The sequence below is a fragment of the Canis lupus genome, chromosome 8 (assembly GCF_011100685.1).
Source record: "Canis lupus familiaris isolate Mischka breed German Shepherd chromosome 8, alternate assembly UU_Cfam_GSD_1.0, whole genome shotgun sequence".
NCBI lineage: Eukaryota > Metazoa > Chordata > Mammalia > Carnivora > Canidae > Canis > Canis lupus.
The window spans coordinates 35,063,636-35,081,395 of NC_049229.1; the positions used below are offsets into that span (position 1 = coordinate 35,063,636).

Below are 17,760 nucleotides of genomic sequence, written 5' to 3' on the forward strand. Positions count from 1 at the left end.
TGATGGTAGAACTGCACTGTATTGTGCAAGTGCTTTTTAGAAGATATAATTTTAATCACAATACATTTAATCCTATGTAGGAATAAGCCATATTATAACAAGATTCCACATATGAAGTTACTTGCCTTTTGGGGAATCTACTCAAGTCCAAAACTTGTCTTTTAAGCTGTCATCAGAACCTGACGGTAGGCCTGGAAGCCATATTTGTACTATAAGACCTCGTTTACTGGTCAGAGCTGGGCCAAACACATTCTGATGAGAAATCTGGGAGTTCTTCTGGGAGAAGTCTGTGGGTCAATCTCTAAAGATAGGTAGACCTGAGACAGGTAAACTCAGAGCGTTTGGAATGGCCATGTTTAGCCATGGGCTCATCAAGGATAGAACACTATATGTAGATAAAGACAAAATGAAACATGGTCCCCAAAATGAAGCAGAGACTGTGTGCTTTGGGATGGAAAGATTTCCTCAAGTTTAAGGTTCCAGTCCCATGGGTAAAAGTTTTGCCATGAAACTTCCTTGTATTTTCTCAATAAGTTCTGTAAGTCTCCCTTGACTAAGAACAACTGTCAGAACAAGGGTAGGTGAGCCCTAGGGGAGGTCCCACTAATGCCTTCCCCTGGTGGCATATGTGTTTGTAGGGAATCAGCAACTGAAGTGAGAATAATTCATTCCAAGAGTCCCTCCCTTGCCTACCATGACTGTCTCATCCTCAATTTTTTTCTCTTGATCATCTGAAAGACTGGTTAATTTCCAAACAAAGAGATGGTTTTATAAAGCTGACAATCACAACTTTTAGTAAATTAAGAGAATATTGTTTTCATCTAATATTAAATAATTTTTTAAAATGAAAAAAATAGAACATCTAGAAATGCTTCAGAAAAAATAAAGTATCAAACTTACATTTTATCCTCCAGTATCTTACAGGATTTCTTCGATTCTTTGACCTCTTGTTCCCAAAGTCTTATTGATTCTTGTAGTCGTGCTATCTCTAAATTGTGATCACTAAGAACCTATTGAAAATTCAACATAATTATGGAATTCAATGGTCACCAAATTATTCATGACAGTGTTTGATTCACTAAATATTTATGTATTACCCATTCAACTTTTACATTGAAATATCCTTTAGCTAAAATAAAATGTAATCACTAAAATTGTTTCTTCATAAAACAAACCTGTGTAGAAATGATCCTGAAATCATCAGAAAGAACCCCAAAATTTTGGGGAGAGCACAATCAAATATAGTAGCAAGAATGTGAAAACTATGAACAACTTTCAAGACATGAATTCATTTTGGCTACATTTAAAAAAAAATCTAAACACTGTATTTTCATAATCATCTTCAAAATATTCTAGGATAATAGAAGTATTATAAAATAGAAGTATTATAAAAAAGTAAAAACAAATTACCTTGAGAAATATGATAGTGTTGGAGAGAATTTTTCTAAATATTTAATCAGTATTTTGGAAATGCAACAGTTGGGTACTGTGATAAAATGTCAACGTGATTTAAAATAATGAAGTATAAATGGAGAAAATTCATAATGAAACATATTTTTACAATGCAGTTTTAGAATAAAGAGAAGGAAAGGAAGGCACAGGCTCCTGGGTAGCTCAGTTGGTTAAAGCTTCTGGCTCTTGATCTCAGCTCAGGTTTTGATCTCAGGGTCATGAGTTCAAGCCCTATGTTGGGCTCCATGCTGGGCATGGAGCTTACTTAAGAAAAAAAAAAAAAAGGACAGGAGGCAAACCTATTTATAGAGCCCTGGGTCTGCATTTCAGCTGTGAGGGAGAATAGAGGGAAGAGAGAGCTGATCAGACAAATTTCTCTGCTCCCTGGCATGGAGTCACCACAGGCAGATTGTGCAATGCTATCTAATCCTGCACATCAATGTGGAGCCAGAGAAACACCTGTGGGGAGGCACCAAGGTGCTCTTCTTATTAGGTGAGACAGGTGGCTGAAAGCTCCCCCCCAACTATTTCTTCCTTGAAAGCACCCACATGCCTCCACTTCTGGGTCATAACTAGTTTCAGAGTTAGCGCTCAGCTAAAAGCCTTACTGGTATGACCTCATTTGAGCTCCAGCCCTTTGAAATAGGCAATGTGATTACCCCATTTTATGAGTGAGGAAACTTCAGGTTGGTAGAGTTAAAAAATTGAACCCCAGATCTCTGTGACCTTCGAGTTCCTGCTTTAAACACTATTGTTGGGGGATCCCTGGGTGGCGCAGTGGATTGGCGCCTGCCTTTGGCCCAGGGCGCGATCCTGGAGACCCGGGATCGAATCCCACGTCGGGCTCCCGGTGCATGGGGCCTGCTTCTCCCTCTGCCTGTGTCTCTGCCTCTCTCTCTCTCTCACTGTGTGCCTATCATAAATAAATAAAAATTAAAAAAAAAAACAAAAAATAAACACTATTGTTGGGATGGGACGCCTGGGTGGCTCAGCAGTTGAGCACCTGCCTTCAGCCCCAGGGCGTGATCCTGACTGCAGGGAGCCTGCCTCTCTCTCTCTCTCTCTCTCTGCCTATGTCTCTGCCTCTCTGTGTCTCTCATGAATAAGTAAATAAAAATCTTAAAAAAATTGTTAAAAAGTAAATAAACACTATTGTCCACTGGTAAGGGATGCGGTGGTCAGGTTGGCTTGTGGGAGGTGGCAAGGACACTGGAGGTGAGTGTATCCCTGTCACCTTCCAGCCTTGTGTGCTTTGATCTTAGAGATCTCTGCCTTACAGGTTAAGGAATATGTACGGTATCTTCCCAAGCTGGGTTGGTGGTGTACCTGACTTCTGATTTATGAGGCCCAAACTAGAGATATGAATTTAAGCCAGTAGATAAAGTTTATGTGATAAAACTCCTATGTTCTTTGAGCCTCCTTACTATACGGATATTTAAAAAGCAGATAATGATCTTTCTAAAGGCACATATTGGGTAAAAATTTTGATTCTGCTCATGTTCTGTAACGGGATATAATAGACATGCTGTAACTAGGATATCAGAACTGCCTTATAAAACGTATAATATAATTCACTGAATATTCTGATTAGAAGTGTGATGTTTCTGGTAAGAAACATGATGACTGTTGCCCCATATAGTTTTACATGTAATTCTCAATACAGACAGAATATACTAAAGATTCGTTAATTCAACTCATTGTGATAGAGGATTAATAGGTGTTTCTGTTCTAATTAATACAGAAATGGTATTATCATTAACCTCTCCTACTAAAGTCACCTCTGTAAGCTTCCCTTTTCTTATCTTTGAAATAAGGATAATCCTCACAAAATATTTATGAGTGCTGGCTTTCAATCAATGCTATCAATTTTAAAAAATAGAAGCACAGAGCCCTGAAGTATTTGCTGATTCAAACAAATAGTCCCCTTTCCATATCAATGCTCCTGTAGCCAATATAATTGAAGAGCCTAAACTGTTTTATTATCACACATTCAGAAATAAGGAATTTGCCTCTGGTTATTCATTTTGGAATGTATAAGAAAGCAATCTCATGGAGATATTACATATGGTTCTGAATGCATTTGGTCAGTTCTGAGTGCAATTTAAAAATTCATTTTATAGTATTTTGGTCCACTGAATGCAATCTGTACCTAAGGCATTTCAAACTTCGTCCCTCTGACCATATTCCCAATGATGAAAACACAGTTGCATTATAACACTTTAAACAAAGTGTCAGAAAATGTTAACATGTCAAAAACATTCTCTAAGAATGGCCTGAAGATGAATTAAAATTAGCTCCTTTAAAAGTACCTGCCATTGGTTATATTTAAGGCAGTGTATATCTAGACAGGCTTGAAAACACATCCTTTACTCTTACCACTGTGGTGGTCGTAACTGTTTCCTTCATTTTTGACACTTTAACTTTTAATGTATCCAATTCTTTCTTCTTTTTATAAGTCTCCTTTCTCTTAAGTTCACAGAATTTTTTATATTCCTCAATCTGTAGTGATAAACCAATCAAAAAACTTATGAGAAAAACAAAGTTTAGGAAATCTTTTTATTTTGTCAGCTTAATTCATATGTAATCTAAGTATACCACAGTCAGTCTATCAACAACAAAAACACAATCCCTCACCCCCAAACAGGGTTTGCTTGTTTTGTAGCATCACAGGAAAAATAGTGAACTACAAGGAACTGTAATTATAAATACTGAAATAGTAAATTTACAAGAGCAATAAAACAATGATCATTAATAGCAAATTCTAAAAGCAACTGCTGTTGTAGCAATTTCCTGGTAAAGCACCACTGCAACAGCTACTAGATTTACAATATACTAATAAGATCAGGAAATTTTTAAAAAAATGATGAATAATCTGGACATCAAAAATCACTTTTTTTTTTTGACAGGAAAGAAAACAGACTAAAAACAGAGTAAATAAAATCACTGAAGACTGGGCAGCTCACAATCTTGGACAACTTAACATTCTGCCAAGATTAAACATGTTCTGATAACTTGTCAGACCCCATGAAGTGAGTCATCCTCTTATCAAATTCAAACACATCAATGCATTTGGCCAAATGAATGATCAAGAACAAAGTAACTGAGTAGTAAGGCCAGAGAAAGCATATTCAACTCTGTATTAAAGAGTTATGAAAATGTACATTTGGGTGGCTTTCTGTGAAAGCCATTGAACCCAAGCATCTTATGAATGAACATGACCTTTGTCGAGTATCTCAGCACCAGGGCATGGGTGCATGTGAGTGGAACTCTGTGATTGATAAATTTTGTTGAAAATTAGGATTCTGTGTTCATTCTTTGGCCAAAGACTTCTCCCAAGGTCTTGCAGTCACAGCACAATATTAGCAAAAGATATTTTGCTTTGTGTCAGGGGAGAGCTTACAATCAGAAGACTCTGACAGCTGTAATCATTTTCCCTTTCTCATAGGAAAGAAAGGAAATTAACAGGCTGATCTCCAGCCTACCATGTGCCTTCAGTGAATGCTGGTGGTTGTCACATAGATAGTGAGCACTAGCCAATTTTCTGCATTAGTTATGCCCATTCCCATCACGGAGAGGGCAGCAGCAGGGACCCAATAGGAATCCTCATCATGAGGTAGGCCATCACACCTGGGGGAGAAGGAAAGACCTCTGGGAACACCTCCTATGGAGACAGCTCTGCCTTTCCTGGGGTAGCTGAAGCTGAGCAAAGAGGAACCATCACAAGCAACTCTGATGGTGAATTTTAATTACCGTACTCTAGCAGACATCAAAATGCAGTAGTTATTCCCATTCGACCCTCTGAAAATTGTTAGTCTCAAAGTACACTTTTCTGTAGGCTGCTCTGCTCGGATTCATTTAGCAGGAATTGGAAGGCTCCTGCAGGATGGAACTCCCTGGTCATGTCCAAAGAGACATGGCCTCAGAATGGTCAGAGGCAATGAGATGCCATGAAAATGAGTTCCTTAACCCTATACGGCTGCATATGAGCAAGGGGCCACCCCAGTGTTGCAAATCCCGCCATTCACATTTTTTCCCATGACCTGAGATGCTATGACACAGTGTCTTCTACAAGGAGCTCCAGTGTCCTTGCATCTCTGCTCTATTCCCATTCCACTGTTAACAGAAGATACTGCACTGAATGCTTGTAGCCTCGAGAATAAATTGCTTCCCATTTCGTGCCCAAGATTCTATATGGTTCTGATTTTTCTAAGAAAGTAAATCATTCCACTTACCTGTTGATTCAATTGTTGTTTTCTTTTCAAATGTTCTGCTTTTTCCTTTTCCAACTGTTCCTGTATTTCTTTGAGATACTGTATTTGCAATTCTATTTCTTTTCTCTTTGAGTTTATTTTGGTGTAAGTCTCATTGATGTAAATAGTGGTAGTAGCTTTCTCTTCCATCGTGTGGTTGAGCGACAGCACTAACTTTTCATGCTTCCTCGCCAGCTCCTCTTGCTCTTCACTAGGAGAAAAGAATAGTTCATGTAATGATAAGTATGGCTTTTAAGAAAGGAATTTAAAGTCTGTTTACTGAGATGAAAAGGGGGAAATTTTAAATATTTATTTTAGAGTTGTTTTTGTGATCACTTAAATTTGGTTAGAATGAGGACAAAAGGAAACACAAGACAAATGTCAGTCTTGCAACTGTTTACCACTGCAAAAATATCATGTGTCCTGCCTCACCGCACCCATCCTGTTCCATGAGATATCTTGGTTTATTTATTTTTTTCATCTTTTATCTTCAATTTATTTTTTTAATAATAAATTTATTTTTATTGGTGTTCAATTTGCCAACATACAGAATAACACCCAGTGCTCATCCCATCAAGTGCCCACCTCAGTGCCCGCCACTCGATATCTTGGTTTAAATTATGCAATGATTCAAGAACAGTTTTGAACAGGTGAATGGAATCTGACCAAATGATTTGATAGGCAGCATTGCCATAACTATCTTATCCTGAGACATGCAATTAAGCCAAAGGAAGATAAACATCTCACCACCCCTCCAGCCACCTTCTGATGCCATTGCCTTGCAGGGAAGGCCAGGAGAAAGCCAGCTCTCCTCGGATAAGCAGAAGTCAAGGAGGAGAGAGTAAAGTCTATCTTGACTGTTCAGAAGATGCTTGAAACCTAATCTGAACTCTCTTATCCTTTCTTAGTTGCAGCTAAATCTGAGTTCAAGAGGAGACATGAACTTCACATATCCATTGCTAGCCATATCCATCTGAGGAAGATCTACCCTAGAGCTAACAATGCAAGACTGGAAGGAAGGACGATGAGTGTCATTTCTGTATTTTCCTTTTTTAAAATCTTCTGCAATGTTAAGATCTTTTTCCTTTCTCTAATCCCCAGGGCTAAAGATTTAAGTTATCCAGTGAGATTGTGTGCAAAGTCTCAGGAAAATGGAAACAGATTGTTGGTAAGTTTATTTTCCAGAAGTCAACTCTACCACAGAAGTGTGATAGAAAGCCCAAGCTAGGGCAGCCCGGGTGGCTCAGCGGTTTAGTGCTGCCTTCAGCCCAGGGTGTGATCCTGGGGACCCAGGATCGAGTCCCACGTTGGGCTCCCTGCATGGAGCCTGCTTCACCCCTGCCTGTGTCTCTGCCTCTCTCTCTCTCTCTCTCTCTCTCTGTGTGTGTCTTTCATGAATAAATAAATAAAATCTTAAAAAAAAAAAAAAAGAAAAGAAAGCCCAAGCTAGAGAGGGTCGGGTAATGGGTGCTTTGTGGGTCTAGTAGAGGCCTTCTAAGAATAAGTCAACCTAAAGATAAGTAGTCTCAGTGGAGCAAATCAAAACAAGTCAAATCAAAAAAACTAACTAGTTGTACTGAGAAGGGTTGAGAAGAGAACACTCAGAAACTGGACATGGGACCTAAGGAAAACCCATTCAAAGAGCTTGCAGTTCTTGAGGACTGTCAGAGAATGTTGCTGGCATCTTGATATACATCTTTCTTTGAAAAATGAATGCAATGAGATTATAGCTTGATGACACCAGCGAATCAAGCAACCTACCTTATGTATAAATCTTTATCCAGAAAGATTTTGCTAGAGCAGTGATTCTCAAAGTGTGGTTAGGACCAGCAGCATTAGCATCACCTGGCAACTTGCTAGAAAAGCAAATTCTTACTCCTACCCCCTAGACCTACTAAATCAGAAATTTGGGGTGGGAGGGGAGGCTTCTAGTAATTTGTGTTTTAACAAGCACTCCAAGTGATTCTGATGCATACTCAAATTTGAGAATCACTGGTCTGCAGAGGTGTGGTGGTGCTGGCCAACTGACCAGACTATTCCAGCCTGGATGTTATCTTCCTTGTTATTAGTCTAGAAATTGGTAGTCTAGTTCACACAGCAGTCTCTGGTGATTGTGGCTAGCATGCACCACGTACAAATCTGCATTGTGACTCCCTAACAGAGGTTAGACTTTTCAAGCTTATGTGATCAGGTGTTCTGAGGGCCTAATTTGGGAAAGGCCTCTGGACCCTGAGGTCTCCACCTAATTTCTGATGCTTTGATATCATGTGCACTAAACAACTTCTTCTAATCATTTTCACTTCCCAAAAAGATTTTTTTCTTTCATGGGTGTTCTTTCAACATTTCTTCTACATTTCTTCTCTGACAAACTGACATTCTGATATTTAAGCATTAGATTTGCTCACAATGCAGAGTTGTTCCTAAGGTTTTGTTGTAGTTTTTTTTTTTTTTTTCCAGAATGTATCTCTTCCTCCATGAGTGCACAAATTCAAACTTGTAATCCTCATTTTACAAATGGAGAAAATGAGGCCTATGGGGTAAAGTCCTGGCAACACAGCTCAGGAATAAAGGGAAGAAACTAACAGGTGTCAGAATCTGAGCTACAGGGAGTTATATATATTATCTCATTTAATTACAGATAAAATCTGAAACTCCCTGATGGGAACCAATCCAGTCCTCGGACCTCCAGTAGTTTGGGGCTGAATGTCTCTAAGAATCTAAATTAGCTACAATATATCTGGTTTGATACTATTATCTACAATACAATATCCAGCCGGATTTCTTGCTTTAGTGGTTTAGTGGTTGCGGCTTGTAAACTTAATTTTACTAAGATGGAAATTAAAACCACTCTGTGCCTCCACCTTTACAGGTGGTGTGATTCACACACAGTAGTTGCTGCTGGGAAGCCGGATGGCCTCTGAAACTTTACGGGTCTCCTGACCGCAGTGGTTAAAGATTTTAGGTTCTCCTCCCCAGCTCTGCACGTCCATTACATGCCCCTCATTAGCCAGAGTCATCTGCTACATGTGATACCCACCCCCTACTGACCCTACACCAGTTCAGACCAGAAGACAGACCCCTTGGACAGTTTTTGCATTCCAGGCACAGACCCCCAACTCCTGCAAGTACTAAATTTTAAAAAAAAATACATACCCTAGCATTTCATTAGTTTTTTTCAGATCAAGTATTTTCATCTTCAGAGACTGTATTTCATTATTCATTCTTGTAATGTCTGTCTGTATCTGATTTATCTCAAAAAGATTTAATCTCCGTGCATCTCTGACACATTCTTAAAAGTAAGTGGAAATGTTACTAGGTTGAGAAACAGCACACTTGATATTGACTTTTCAAATCATGACAAAATTAGGTCCTTGAAATATTCTTTTAATTATGTTCCTGTTCATATTCCTGTTTCTTTTCACTGTTCAAAATTTGGTATTTTAGTTGGTACGACAGATAGCTGATTGCATTGTCTTTTTACATTATATGGCAATGTACACTATATTCTGACATATATAGTACACAAAATAAGATCCTTTAGAAGAGTTATGCACAATACTTGCAATATGGAATTTATACATTGGATCCCAGAATGTGAATGAAGAAAAAAAGATGGACTAGGCATGTTGGGTGTTGGGGTGAAGGAATCAGAAGTTACAGAACACAGTAAATACACATCTGGTTTGAGGAGTAACTGCAGCATATATGACATTGGCAGTGGTGCCTCCTGTCTTAATTATGTTCCAGTCTCTTACCCCTTTGGGTCCTCTCAATCTTACCTATCAATTATTTCCCTTACTTCAGCTGCTGCTGTGGTGACAGCTTTCTGTGGGCTCTGAACGACTTCAGACTGGCATAGTCTGGCAGCACCTCATTCCTGCTTATTCTGTCCCCTTCTCACCTCCTGTCTAGGACCCCCTTGTCCCTACCATGGGGCTTCTTTAGATATGCACATTGTGCACGTGTTACCCAAAGTGTGGGAGGCAGGCGAACACTGGACCAATGACAGGCAGCGGCCATTGCCTGGACAGTACAGAGAAGATGTAACAGTGTGTCTTGGGCCATGTTTCCATACTTAATTAGTTGCATGTAACGGCAGTTGGCATCACGTTGTACCCCTCCTCAGCTCTCTCTTCTCCCTGCTTTTGTCTCCTTATCCCACTCTCTTCCTCCCCAGCCCCCCCCGCCCCCCGCCCCGGAACCTTCTCCTGTTTGGATTGTGCTCCCAAATAATAGTGTAAAAGCCTCTGGCTCTGCTTTCTGGGGAACTCAGTGTGTTAAAGAACGAAGTATTCATCAACAAATAACAAATCAGATAGTCATAACAAATCACAGAACACTTCAGAGGTTTACCTCAGAGCATGATAGAAAAATGATTTTTTTTTTTTTGACACTGATGTTTAGAAGGTACTGGACTACCCATTTCTACACAATAAATTCTCTAGAAACTAGCTGGTAGCTCCATCTGAGAGAGCCAGGTTATTGTTAGTTTTGCTCATTGTAGCAGGGCTTCCCAGACTTTTAGGTCTCAAATATGCATATATTATCACCTGAGGATATTATTGAAATACAGATTCTTTTCTTTTAAAGATATTATTTATCTCTTTGAGAGAGAGAGTGTGAGAGTGTGCATGAGTGAGGGGAAAAGTAGGGGGAAAGGGAAAAGCAGACTCTATGCGGAGCCTGACATGGGGCTCAAGAGCCAGGACCCTGAAATCATGACCTGAGCTGAAACCAAGAGTAGGATGCTTAACTGACTGAGCCACCCAGGTGCCCCCACATACAGATTCTGATATAGTGGTTCTGGGGTGGGCTGATAGAGTCTGCTTATTAGACAAGCTTTCAGATGTCATTGATGCTGCTGATTCAAGAACCATACTTTGAGTAGCAAAGCTGTATAACATAATATCAATGAAATTTATGTGGTTAAGTATACAGTGTGTATCAAGAACCTCTTCATCTAGTAGGCTCTTTTCCTTCTAAATACTTTTCCTGATTATAAAAGCCAAAATATTCTTAATTCTGTCATCAGCACAGATTCTTCTAAGTCTTCTCTTCCCCTGTATATAGAGTTTGTTGTATTTTCCCTGCCAGATGAGACTAACACCATGCATACTGTTTTATAATTGGCTGTATCACTCAGTGTCTAATTAGGAGATTGAAATCTTATGAATAGGGGAATTTTATCATAGAGAATTATTAAGTCTAGTGGAGGATGAGAGTAATGAGGCACTGCATAATGAGAAAGAGAACTCTAAAGGATTCAGGAACAGCAGGCATAAGGAGCAGCCACTACCCCAAGGGCTGAGTTTGTGAGGAATCAGCACCTCCAGACCTGAGATCCAGCCCTCATTGGAAAGGGTGGTGGCTACTGGGTGGCAAAGAAATTCATGAAATGCTGGGCTGGTCAAACTCATGGAAATCTGGCTTCTGGGGGAATTGAGGGGACCTGTCCACAAGGAGTTGCAATGCTTCCGAACTTACTGCAAAACCACCCAAACAATGCCAGAGAAAAGCTGTCACAATTTGGTGCCTCACTGGTGGAAATCTACCATGAAGCTGCCCAAAGGGTCCTGGAGGAAGCTTCTGGGCACTGCAGGAGCCCAACATGGAGTGTGCACTGTAAGAGCTGGCCAAGCTGAGTACTCTGGGACCAGAAAGAGAACCCCTTTTTCTTTCAGTATCTTTCTAGGACCCTGTCTTAACAAAGCTCAAAATCGTGCCAGCTGGTGAAGGGGGAAATTACAGTGCCAGCAATCTTAACATAGAGCAGGCGATGAAGGTAGATTTGGAGATGCAAGGCAATAAATGGATAACTGGAACATCGACTTAAAAACTGTTTTGTTGCTGTTGCTTTGGTTTGCTTTAAATTTAGACTACTGGGTGGGGGAGGGGGAGATAAAAGGGTAGTAAACTTTGGAACTGTGATGATACTTGGGAGTTGTTCTATGTTGAGCAAGGGAGGTGGACCTTTGTATTCTCATGGTGACTGATCCCTGAATGTGGGTGACACTTGAGGAGAGAAGGTACCATGATGGGGCAGGGGGCGGTGCCTTCCTCTCTTGTCCAGGGCAACTCCTGTAGAGGACCTGAATTGTGAGCCTCAGCCAATACTCCTGGCAGGTGGGAAGATGATTGAATCCTTACCTTACACCAAATATAAAATTTAACTAAAAATGAATAAGAAACCTAAATGTAAGAGCTAAAACTATAAAACTCTTAGAAGAAAACATAGGGGGAAATCTTCATGACATTGGATTTAGCAATGATTTCTAGAATAGGACACCAAAAGCACAGGCCACAAAAGAAAATATAGATGAACTGGACTGACATCAAAATTTAAAACTTTTGTACATCAAAAGGCAATATCAACAGAGTGAAAAGACAAACCATGGAATGGGTCAAAATACTTGCAGGTCACATATCTGATAAAAGGTTAACATCCAGACTATATGAGGAAGAATTCCCACAACTCAGTAACAACAAACAACCTAGTTAAAAGATGAACAAAGGACCTGAATAGATACTTCTTCAAAGAAGGTAAGCAGATTACCAATAAGCAATGAAAAAATGCGCAATGTCACTAGTCATTTGGGAAATGCAAATCAAAACCACGATACCAATTCACACCCACTGGGATGGCTATATTTAAAAAACCAAAAAGAACACAAAAGAACAAATGTTGACAAGAACGTGAAGAGATTAGGGTCCTTGTGCATTGTAGGTGGAATGTAAAATACTGCAGCCACTATGGAAAACAGTATGGCAGGGGTGCCTGTGTTGCTCAGTTGGTTAAGTGCCTCACTTCAGCTCAGGCCCTGATCTCACAGTCCTAGATCCAGCACCATGTCTGGCTACCCGCTCAGTGGGGAGGGTGATTTTTTTCCCTCTGTTCAACAACCACCCCCTCATTCATGTTCTCTCTCTCTCAAATATTTTTTAAAAAATAGAAAACAGTATGGCAGTTTCTCAAAACTTAAAGTCCCATATCACCATATAATTCAGCAATTTCCTCTGTGTATATGCCCAAAAGTACTGGGAAGCAGGGACCCAAACGATACTTGTACCACCATGTTTATAACAGCTTTGTTCACAGTAGAAACAACCCAAGGGTCCATCAGTGGATGAATAGATAAATAAAACATGGTATACACATACAATGGAATATAGTTTGGCCTTAAAATGAAGGAAAATTCTGACACATGGTACAACATGGATGAACCCTGAAGACCTGCCAAGTGAAATGTAGCCAGTCACAAAAGGACAAGTATTATATGATTCCACTTATATGAGGTATCTATAATCCCCAAACTTACAGGGACAGAAAGCAGAATGCTGGTTTAGCTGAATCAAAGTGCCTGATTAAATTGGATAAATACCAATTTGGAATGGGCTGATCTATGTATCATTAGTCTATTTAGCAACTAAATTGTATAAATTCAAGTTGTGTATATATATATCAATATCATTTCCACCTAAAATGTAAGGGAAAATTATTATGGATCTGTGTTTGTGTTGTGTATTCTTTCTAGCTATTTTGACATGAACTATTAAACTTATTACAAGTAGTAGGCTCTATTTTCTTACAAGATAAACTAAATTTCTATGGTTGATCATCTTAAAAGTACCTTCCAATTCTCTGCCAATGCTACTGGGAAGAGTTTCCAGCAGAAAATATAGTCTGCTGAGTTCCATGCTTTCAATTTCCAGGCGATCAATTGTGGCTTTTCTCATTTCTTCCTGAAAATTTAAATTACATATTCAAAAAGTTAAGGCATTAAACTAATAAAATTGATTTCCTAAGCAATGCACTATTATAAATGTTTTCAGCAATCAAACTTTGATTTCCATTCAACACCTTCTGCTCTTATTTTTATTTGGAATAGAAAGTGTGAAAAATTGCTCTTCTATAATCAGTTTTTAAGATGTCATTGTTAATTTGTCTTTTTAGTCTCTGCTGAATTTCTTCTCAGAAATCATCTTTTCTTATGTTTCTTGTATGCAATTTCAATCAGTTTAAAAGAAGAGACTCCAACAAAAAAGGTAATGCTGAGAGAAAAATCTGCTTAATTAAAGAATGGAAAATGCCAATAAAAATATGCTTAGGTATACAGAACAATATTTTTTATACATACCCACAAATCCAAACAAATAGTCTGGTGGGGATTTCTGTGCTTTGTTTTTTGGTGGGGCTTATTTTGAAGGAAAAAAAAAAGAAAACCATCCAAAAATCTGTTAGTGGAAAAAATAGATAAATCATCTCTTAAATAAATTGTCATGATGGCTATAGTTCTTTTATGATCTGAGAAATGGCCATTATATTTTATGAGCAATAAAAAGCTGATTACATAATTGTATATATAGTGTGATCACTTTTCTATTAAAAAATAAAATTCAATACAAGCATCATCTATTCCCTGAAAGTAGGAAAGACATTCATCAAGGAGTTAATTATGATTATTTTAGGGTGCTGGGATCATGGTGGTTTTTATTTCCCTCTTTTTACTTGTCTATTTAAAGAAATATTCAGGGTAAACATGCAGTGCTTTCAGAATTGTGAAAATGTGTTGTTTTAAAAGATGGAGGGATTAATCTTTAAGAGATTTAACAGCTCATCTATTAACATACTAGATACTTTAACAAGCCACAATGCATATTTTGACCCTTTTAAGCCAGGGAGGAAAACAAAACTCAAAGAACAAAGAAGAAGAAGGTTTCCATGGAAGCACAGGGCAGCACCAAACACACAAACTCCTGGGGTTTACAGATATGTATTCAATTAACTGGGATTATAAAGTATAATGCTGTAGTATACATCCACAACTATATGTAATCCCAGAAAAATATAAAGGAGACAATTTTTTTTCAGCAGTCTGTAGATTTAAACTCATTTCCTTTACAGCCATATTTCTACATTTTTAGATATTTGATAGGTTGTAGATTCTTACTCGATATTTTTAAATCAAATAAAGAGACCTCACCCTTCTCAGCCTGCTGGGAAAGCATTGTAAACATCATCCAGGGCCAAGTAGAGACACACTTGTGATACTTCAGAGGGAGATTCTTTAAATATTTCTTTGTGGGGCCAAGTTAGTATAACCAGAGTTGTTTTCACTGACTGGCACCATCTACTCCAATGGAATAGGTGCTAAATTGTCTTTTAGCAGTTATGTAAGAAATTGCTTATAGACAACTGAGTAAATGGGCACTGTGCACGGCTTATATATTGGGGTCAAACATTTGCCCATGTGGACCACCCCTTAATGGAGCTCCGCTACCACCAGTATTGCTCTCCCAAGCAGGCTTGCCCTCCCTCATCCATAGCACAGATCTTTAATACAATGCTCTTCACAAAAAAATCAGGCAACACTCCCCAGCTGATCGACACTGGTACAAATACTTAGTGAATTGAGATAAACATTTTCCCTATTCATCTATTCAAGTATCTTGAACAGAGTTGGTGCTAAGTTAAAAATTGATGAAGAAATAAGCAGAAGATTGAAAAAAATAGCTCTTAGAGATAATACTATACCAATTTCTTAACAGCGATAGCAGTGTCCTTAAGAAAGGTCCTAGCTTCTTCGTTGCATTTAAAATAGTCACTTTGTAGTGATTGTTCTAAAGAAAAAAATTAGAAAATGAAGATCTCTTATTTATTTGTCCAAATCCTATTTAATCCTTTAGATCTAGCTCAAATGCCTGCTCAGCTGAAAATGTTATCTTCTCTGAATTCCTATAGTACTTAATATGACTCTCTTTTGAACATGTGTCCTAGTTCATAGTATTCTAATTTAGGCATATATTTAATGTTTCTTGAAGACAAACGCCTCTTGATATTCCATCTTTGCATCTCTCATGGTAGAAGGAATCTATAAAGAACAGGACAAGAATTTCAATAAATATTTATGAAAGGAATAAATATAACAGGCCTATAATGTAGATTTAAGAATGTTTTCATATATATATAGTTGTATATATGCAAATATAATATTTTGCAAAAAACCCTACTCATTTAATTAACTGTTTCAAAGTCCCTTATGTTTACTTCTGTGCCAATATTTTAATCCTGGGATGAAAGTAAATATTTGTAAAACTGGTAGGTGTGAGGTAGGCAGAATTTCTAAGCCCTCTTGATTCACTGACATATGAAGGATGTCTCCTTTCCCTCACACACCGTAAATAGGAAGCACAGAGGAGGACAGGCTTATGAAATGTTAGCAATGGTAATGAAGACCTGATACATACCAAATGGAAAGAAGGAAGGGGGGAAAATGGATAAAAGGAGGAGGAGAAAGAACAGAGGAAGTTATACTTACATTGGCTCTGGTGCCACTGAGTTACACAGACTTGGTCCAAATGAATTCCAGGCCTGCATCTTGATATGCGGGATAAATTTGATGGGATTCATGTTTTACATTGCATTATCTAAGTTGATTACTATGAGCTTATAATGAATCCCATTTCACAGGTGAGAAATCTGACTTTTGAGGTTACATCATATGTTCAAGGTCACAGAGCCCATCACTGAGAGAGTCCAGATTCAAACACAAGTGTGATTTGAGAGTCCTTGGCTTCAATGGTCACACTTACCCCTCAGAAGAGTAAAGAACAATTTCTGCCCTCAGTTCCTGGGAACCTGGATTCTCTTAATCAACTAAGCTCTCAAACCAAGTGAAAATCAGTTACTGGGTTTGCAAGCAAGTGTGTGTTTAGTAGGGAGGGGACAGGCCTTGCCTGTTATCCTTCCCTTTCTCCTAATGGAATGAATGAGCACAAGCTGTTTCCGCTTGCAAATACGCTGGAGAGCTGCATATTTTCTTACTCCCACAAGAGGCTTAATGAAGTTTTTTTTTCCTACAAAAAATTTTGAGAGTCCAGAAATTACTAGCAGAAAAATATTTGCACAGAAGCACTGGGATGAAATGCACATGTTGATCAAGTTTGAAGAGAGTTCGAGACCCTACCTCTACCAGGCCAGTGATAGTGACTCATTTAAGTCTCTTTGGTGGTTAACATTCCTCATGATAATACTCATGCAAGCCTATCTCACATGGATTATGAAGTTAAATTAGTTCATCTAGGAAGAAAAAAGAGAAACTATCCCAAACTAGCAGTAACATTATAATAGAAATCAGTGTGATTACCTTGAAGTCATGAGATGCTGATAGTAGAGCAAGGAGATGCTTTGTTGTTTGGCTTAAATGGTTTATGAGCTAAACAAGAAATGCCCTTTATTGGACCATAGCTTAACCTTAAACTCAGGTGTTTTAGCTTAACCTTAAACTTAGGTGTTTTGATTACAGGTTCAGCTTTGTAACTGAAGCAACATTTTAAGCTGGCCAAATCCAAGGCCATTACGTTTGCATCTCCTAAACACCCTTGTCTAATTGTCCTTGTCTAACACAACCGGAGCTTCTTAAGAGCCCCCTTTCTTGTTTGCCTGTTAAGCTCTCCACTTGACCCTGGCACGATGCTGGAGGAAGTTAACTTACAACAAAAAAAGAAGGGGGGAAGCTGAAATTAAATGCATAATCTGAATGCGAGTGGGGTCCCAGTCGCAGGCAAATGGCAGTGGCCTGAGAGTCCAGGCTTTGCCCCCGGCCGGGTTTGTCGCCAGTTGCTAGTGTGAGCTGGGCCACGTCACTCCAGTGGCGCTGGAGCCCGAGATCAGAGCCCTGGGTCCCAGCGGGCCGTCTCCCCCGCCCGCAGGAGCCTGAGAGGACTCAGCCTGAGTCAGGGCCACCCCGGTTCCCTGGGGAGAGGGAAGGTCCCCCCCAGTGCCCGCCAGGTGCCACCGGCGAGGCGCCGGCCCTCCCGGCGCCCGCAGGCTGCTCACCCACAGCCAAGAGCTGCTCCAGCGCCGCGGTCGCGACGGCGGAGCCCAGGGCGGAGGGCAGGGCGCACCACTGCAGGGAGGGGCCGGTGGAGACGCCCGCCGCCCGCAGCGCCCGCCCGCCGCGCCCCAGCTCTCGGGACCCGGAGCTCAGCGCCATCCTGCGGCTCCCGCGCCCAGCCTCGCAGGCCCGGCGCCCGGCGGTCGGTTGCCACGGGCGACAGC

The 17,760-nt window shown here is 39.7% G+C and overlaps 1 protein-coding gene across 2 annotated transcripts in view; it reads right to left on the reverse strand.

Annotated features, from left to right (window-relative positions):
* The window catches only part of CCDC175 (coiled-coil domain containing 175), a 96,377-nt gene extending 78,682 nt beyond the window's left edge, over nt 1–17,695 (reverse strand). For both annotated transcript variants that reach the window (XM_038544849.1, XM_038544848.1), the window contains exons 1-7: nt 17,539–17,695; nt 15,235–15,320; nt 13,331–13,442; nt 8,856–8,991; nt 5,685–5,913; nt 3,829–3,951; nt 901–1,010 (exon numbers count right to left, since the gene is read on the reverse strand). In XM_038544849.1, coding sequence (XP_038400777.1) covers nt 901–1,010; nt 3,829–3,951; nt 5,685–5,913; nt 8,856–8,991; nt 13,331–13,442; nt 15,235–15,320; nt 17,539–17,695 — 953 coding nt within the window. The remainder of the gene's footprint in view (nt 1–900; nt 1,011–3,828; nt 3,952–5,684; nt 5,914–8,855; nt 8,992–13,330; nt 13,443–15,234; nt 15,321–17,538) is intronic.
* Nucleotides 17,696–17,760: the final 65 nt, after the last annotated feature.